The 6,691-nt window shown below is 57.3% G+C and overlaps 1 protein-coding gene across 1 annotated transcript in view; it reads left to right on the plus strand.

Moving 5' to 3' along the window:
- The window catches only part of SMARCC1 (SWI/SNF related BAF chromatin remodeling complex subunit C1), a 64,467-nt gene extending 61,492 nt beyond the window's left edge, over positions 1-2,975 (plus strand). The window contains exon 28 of the mRNA XM_077790035.1: positions 1,321-2,975. Within this exon, the coding sequence (XP_077646161.1) occupies positions 1,321-1,403 (83 nt within the window). The 3' untranslated portion in view covers positions 1,404-2,975. The remainder of the gene's footprint in view (positions 1-1,320) is intronic.
- The last annotated feature ends 3,716 nt before the right edge of the window (positions 2,976-6,691 follow it).

The following is a 6,691-nucleotide window of genomic DNA, read 5'->3' on the forward strand; positions in this document are numbered from 1 at the left end:
GGAATTGGAGCGAGGAAGTGCTGATTAGGAAAAAGGAGAAGATAAACTACGTAAAGAACATTCCCAGTATAAAATCTGTACCTCTCTAAATGAAGTTAATTCATGGCAGCCAAAAAAGCAGCTGGATCAGGAGCCATGGTGTGGGAGTTGCTTGAATGAGTGTGAGAGTGTGGCCAAGCCCAGAAGACAGGCTGGCACAGGGAGGAATGACTGGGGAATTCTCCATCAGGAATTCCTCAATCAATTTGCCATTATTAATTGCAGCCTGGCCCAGCTGCTGCTCAGGAACCCTCACCCCCAAAACGCTCGGTGTGGCTCTCACTGGACGAGCAGGAATTGTCATCACTTGTAGGACCTCTCCCAAAAAATAATTGGGAAAAGCCCTTTAGGTTTTGGCTCCAGCAGCAGGAGCTGCTGCGAGCTGTGACTCACGGGCGTTCCCAGCCCCAGCGGGAGAACTCCGCCTGTGCTATTTCTGTTTGGGCACTGCTCCTGTTCCTCTGCTCCCCAGCTTTACTTACTTGTCCAGCCTTTACCACTGGGGATGTCTTGTGTCAGGTTGTATTCCTGTTTGCTCTCTTCCCTTCTCTTAACTTCTCCTTTTTGTCCTCCCCTACTAAACAAGTCAGTCGTGTTCCATTAGCATCTCCTCTCTGGGCACGAGGCTGGCTCTTTGTATCCCTCCTTTATTCCCTCCTGCTCGCTGCGTCTGTGCATTCCTCTGCTTTAACCTACATCCATCCTTCAGAGGGAGGAGCAGCCCGTGTTTGTATCAAACCTATTGTTCCATCTTTTTAAACGGAAAAGAGCTGTAATTTGGGCTCCAGCACAGAGCTGGGAGGTGAGAGGTGCCAATTCCAGCTCTGGAAGTTGCTTGGCATGGATTTGCCAGCTGCTGAGCTGCATCCCCAGCACCTTGGCCATAAAAATACAGGAATTGTTTCCTCTTTCACCTGGAAAGGGTGCTGGGTGGTGGAAGATCAAACTAAAGGGGCAGCAGAGCTTCAGGAGCCACCGTGGTGCCATTCCTGGGTCTGGAATTCCCCTGGGACAGACTGTCCCATGGTCTGGAGACATGCGGGCGTTGTGTCCCTTCTCTGTGTCCTGTCCCCTTCATCCCTCCCTGTCCCCTTCATCCCTCCCTGTCCCCCAGTCCCTCCCTGTCCCCCTCATCCCTCCCTGTCCCACTCATCCCTCCTCATCCCTCCCTGTCCCCCCAGTCCCTCCCTGTCCCCCCAGTCCCTCCCTGTCCCCCCTGTCCCCCCTGTCCCCCATCCCTCACTGTCCCCCGTCCCTCACTGTCCCGTCGTGTCCCCACAGATCCCGGCCCGGCTGCACCACCACCCGCCGAAGGAGTGACCCCACCCCCGGCCGGAGCCCCGCCGGCCTCAGCCGCTCCCTAGGCAGCCAAGGAAGGAGGAAGGAGCTTCCACAGCAGCGTAGTGGTGACCAAAAGAGAATTCCTCAGTTCCCTCCTGTCCCCCGGGGAGGTGTCCCCTCGCCTCCGGCCGCGGCTGCGTGCTTGGCACGCGTTGGCGCTCCCCGTCCCCTTGGCACAGCCGCCTTGGGGGTGCCAGGAGTGCCCCCATCTTGCTGCTGGGAAGTCCTTGAAGTCCTTTACCCCTTGGCCTGCTTGCCCTGCGGAGCTCCACGCTGGTTTCCTCCCTCTTGGTGCTTTGAGCTTGGGCTTCTCCCGGAGGGTGAAAGAAGCCGGGTGTCAGGGCAGAGCTGAGCTTTAGGACGTGCCCTCTCCGGGGTGTTTGGGGACTCTGGGCACAGCAAAGCACCCAGAGGAGAGGCCAAACCAGAGCTGGAGCAGAGCAGGAGAAGCAGAGCGTGCTGCAGCACGGGTGGGCCGGCAGCCGTGCCCGCAGGGTTCCTGGTGGCTGCGGCCAGAGCTGCCTCTAACTTATTACAGGAAATATTGATCCATGGGAATGAAACCAGGAGCCAATCAATCGGAATAAAACCACTCAATGGTAGGAGTTTGCTCGCTCCAGGTTTTACCTTTCCTTTGCCTTTGGAGGTGGTAGTTGGACCTTCCCTGAGTAGTTTGGTGCAGTAGCCAACTGAGGAATAACCCCCCCGTTTTTAGTCCCTTTTTTTGGAGCATATACTTTGTACTTTTTAAAATGAAGAAAACAAGCAAAACAAACAAAAAAAAAAAAGTAGGTAGCGAAGAAGTGCTAGAATTTGGGATTGGGTTGGGATGGCTGGGATGGGAATGCCAGAACTACCTCTGGACGGCCGGGGCGGCAGCGAACGCGGCTGGGACAGCCCCTGTCACCCTGGAGGGGTGGGGAGGGGACCAGCTGCAGCAGGCAGATCTGGGAGCACTCCAGAGCTGCTGCTGCACACCTCCAGGCTGCCAAACCTTGGGCAAAAGTCCTGCAAAAAGTCCTTTTCTGCCCGTGCTTCGGGGTCTCTGCCCTCGTCCTGGCCCAGGAGCGTTCAGGGTTTCCCTGCCGAGGGGGCGGACGCTGCTCCTTGATTTCAGGGGTGGCTTTTGGCCAGGTGGGAGTTGAGGTTGGGCTGGAGAGAGGCTCTCAAAAACTCTGAAACCTCCAGAACCGCTTCCACCGTTTAAAAACTAAGGATTTGCCAGGTCTTCCAGCAGGACTCCACGGTGCCGCGCAGAGAGCGGCCGGGGCCTTCCCATTCCCCTTCCCAAGGCTTCCTTCCCCTGCAGGGTCTTTGGGGTGAGCATGGGATTTCTGGTGCAGCCCTTAGTCCAGTTTAGAGTAACCTCAGGTTGTTTTTAGCGTGAGCAATTCCCAGGATCCAGGTGGAGACTATTTTTTACTGTCCTAGTGCTGGTCCTGCCGAGGACCTGGATCCTGGACTCTGTTTTGTTTCTGTATAAATAATCCATGTGCCCACTTTTTCACCTGATCTCTGTATAGGGCCGGTTTGATTCCTGCAGCAGCCACCCAATTTTGTGAAATAAAAGCAAAAAAAAGCGGTTTTTGTACAAAGCCTGTGGAGTTTGTGAAGTCTCCTTTGCCTTTGTGTGCGGGAAGAGCTGGGAATCGTCTCTGTGATCCGGGGCTGTTTTGGGGCTGAATGTGAACTCCAGAGGAGCAAAAACAGCACCTGAGCTTGGGGGAGGCACAGAAGCCACAGGGGAAGCACAAACCCTTCCCACAGTGGGGGTGTGCTGGGGGGACAGGTCCTGTCAGGGGCTCAGGGCTCAGGGGTGGCTGCAGCAGGGCAGAGCTGCAGTCTCATGTTGGAATTTGAGGTATTGATGATTCTGAGATTGTAGAAAGGCTCTGGTTTTTAGCCCTGATGTTAAAGCAGAAGCCAGAATTGGTCTGTGCTGGTTTCCAGGTTGTTTATTCTGTTGATCTCTCACATGTTCTGCTGCCCTGCCCAGCTCTGTCCTGCAGGGCAGCGTGTGGGGCTCTGCCCTCAGTGGGATGTGACAAACATTAAATACCAGAAACTCCCTGGGCTGCATTTACAAGAACGTGCCAATATCTGTCACCTCCGTTGGACAGTGTGTCCCCAGCCTGAACCAACAGAAAAATGCCAACACCACAGTGAGACATGGAGGGCATGAAGGAGGAGAAAAAGGACAAGGCACACCCAATTTCCTCCAGCTTGTCCCCTTTGGACCCCTCATCTAGAATCCTAAATTTGACTTTTGCAGCCGTGCCACACTTAATTATTACTTGTATCAAACACTCAGAGTTGGTAGTTGATCCTGTGAGATTGAAAACTCTTTTCCATGGGCAGAGATCACAGCCAGTGTCTCTGGGGGCTCTGTCCAGGGGGTTCCTGGACTCCCACAGCCAGAGGGAAGCTCTGGATTCCCACATTCTCACAGCATCCCTGCTGTTGGGGGCCTGCTGCCCGCTTGGATCACCTGGAGGGCAGCTCTGACGTGCCAGGGTGGGCTGGGGGAGGCTTTGTCCCTCTGCTCTCCCACCCAGCTGCTGTGCCAGGTTCCCTCCTGCTGCCTGTCCCGCTCTCCCCTCCGATCCTGCCAGGCTCCACAGGCTGCCAGCAGGGTTTGTGGTGTTCCTTGAGCTGAAACCAGAATCCAGGCTGGATTTTATTCCAGCCATTCCTGCCGCCTCTGCCTCAGGAGTGGCACCTCTTCCTGGGCATCCTGTAATGCCCACAGTCCTTAATTCCCTAGGAAGGAAAAGCCCAGGGGTAGAGCTGTGTCCCTGGGTTCAGGACGTGCCACGAAAGCCACAATCCCAACTGGGAATTCCTCCTTGGATGGGCTGGATCTCCTGCTGAACATCCTCTGTGGGCTCCGTGGAGCTGCAGGACGGGAAGAAAAGGGAAGGAGCTCTTGGATCTTTGCATTCCAGCAAGGCTTGTCCCAGCACTGGTCATTTCTCCTCGTCCTGAGGATCATTTTCCGGAGGGATCCGCAGAAAGTGGTAAATTATAAATGCCAGGTTTGGAAGTTTTCATTTTACAGACTTTGAATCTTCATGGTCACAGCAGCTGCCGAGGCCGGGCAGAGCTGGAGGGAGGGAGAGAAGAGTGGCTGGGTTTGGGGATCCCAGTTTTGGGAATGCTGGTGGGTGAAGGAGTGGCCAGAGACCCCCCCTGTGCCAGAGCTGCTCCAGGGCTGGGAGAGCTGGGAATGTTCCCCTGGAGAGGAGAAGCTCCAGGCAGAGCTCAGAGCCCCTGGCAGGGCCTGGAGGGGCTCCAGGAGAGCTGGAGAGGGACTGGGGACAAGGGATGGAGGGACAGGACACAGGGAATGGCTCCCACTGCCAGAGGGCAGCGATGGGTGGGAGATTGGGAATTGGGAACTCCTGGCTGGGATGGAATTCCCAGAGCAGCTGTGGTTGCCCCTGGATTATCCCTGGCAGTGCCCAGGGCCAGGCTGGGCAGGGCTGGGAGCACCCTGGGGCAGTGGGAGGTGTCCCTGCCATGGCAGGGTGGCACTGGGTGGGATTTGGGGTCCCTCCAAACCATCCTGGAGTGTTGGGATCCCCACAGCCGGGCTGGGCATGGGGTGGGGCCGGGGCTGGGAGTGGGATCAGGGATGAATTTCGGGCTGTTCTCTTTCCTGTGTGGTGCAGCAGCTGGAAGGGGGGTTAGGACAGGGCTCCGAGGTGCTCCAAAAGCACTCTTGGGATCATTTCAGTCCGAGATGTCCTTGGGACAAAGGGAATTCATTCCTGCTCAGGGTGAGCTCAGAATTCCCCGTCCCTGCTGCCTGGGAGGGGTTTGCATCTTCATCCCAGGAATGGATCCTGCTGGAGAAGGGAGATCCGGGGATGTTCCTCAGCACTGCTGGAGCTGGCACAGCCTTTGCCCATCCCAAAACCTCCGTGTCCTGCCCCCGATGCCAACTCAGATACCAACCCCACCCCGGCTGCCTGAAAAGCTGCATTTTTGGCCTTTTCTGGCTGATTTCAGGCCCAAAATGCACCTTGGGGCTCGGGGAGAGTTTGAGGTGTCTGAGTGTGCACTGTCCCCTCACTCTGCTTCGTCCAAGGGCCGTGCCAGGTCCCTGCCAGGGCTGTGCCAAGGATGTGCCAAGGGCCATGCCAGGGCCATCCCTGGGGTGCAGGGCTCCATCCCTGGGGTGCACAGCTCCATCCTGGGGTGCAGAGCTCCATCCCTGGGGTGCAGGACTCCATCCTGGGGTGCACAGCTCCATCCTGGGGTGCAGGGCCTCCAGGATATCAGCCTGGCCTGTCCCAAGGGCTGGTGAGAACTCTGGCCATGGACATGTCCAAGATGGGACCCTGGGTGGCTCCAGGCCTGAACAGGGGTCCCAGGGGTCTCTGCCAGTCCCACCGACTTCCCACCGCCAGGAGTTCCTGTGGGTGCTGGAAGCTTCCAGGGGCTGCTGCCCTGCTCAGCCTCCATCCCAGCACTGTCCCCATTCCCAGATCCCATTCCCAGATCCCATCCCCTCCATCCCAGCACTGTCCCCATTCCCAGATCCCATTCCCAGATCCCATCCCCTCCATCCCAGCACTGTCCCCATTCCCAGATCCCATTCCCAGATCCATCCCCTCCATCCCAGCACTGTCCCCATTCCCAGATCCCATTCCCAGATCCCATCCCCTCCATCCCAGCACTGTCCCCATTCCCAGATCCCATCCCCTCCATCCCAGCACTGTCCCCATTCCCAGATCCCATTCCCAGATCCCATCCCCTCCATCCCAGCACCATCCCCATTCCCAGATCCCATTCCCAGATCCCACTCCCTCCATCCCAGCACCATCCCCATTCCCAGATCCCATTCCCAGATCCCATCCCCTCCATCCCAGCACTGTCCCCATTCCCATTCCCAGATCCCACTCCCTCCATCCCAGCACTTTCCCCATTCCTGGATCCCACCCTCCTTCCCTCGGCCTCTTGCTACCAGGCTGGGACCCCCCAAACCCCTGGGACCCCCAACCCCCGGCATCCTGCACCGGTCTGGGTGGGGTGGGGGGTAAGGGATGTCTGATGAGAGACAGCTGGGATGTGAGATTTGGGATATGGGATGTGAGATTTGGGATATGGGATGTGAGATTTGGGGTACGGGATGTGAGATTTGGGACATGGGCTGCCCTGTGCAGGATTTGTGATACAGGATGTGGGATTTGGGACATGGGCTGTCCCGTGCGGGATTTGGGGTACAGGATGTGGGATTTGGGACATGGGCTGTCCCGTGCGGGATTTGGGGTGCCCGGTGCAGGACCCCGATGCAGGGTGGGCCGTG

This window comes from Lonchura striata, chromosome 1 (assembly GCF_046129695.1).
Source record: "Lonchura striata isolate bLonStr1 chromosome 1, bLonStr1.mat, whole genome shotgun sequence".
NCBI classification, from domain to species: Eukaryota; Metazoa; Chordata; class Aves; order Passeriformes; family Estrildidae; genus Lonchura; species Lonchura striata.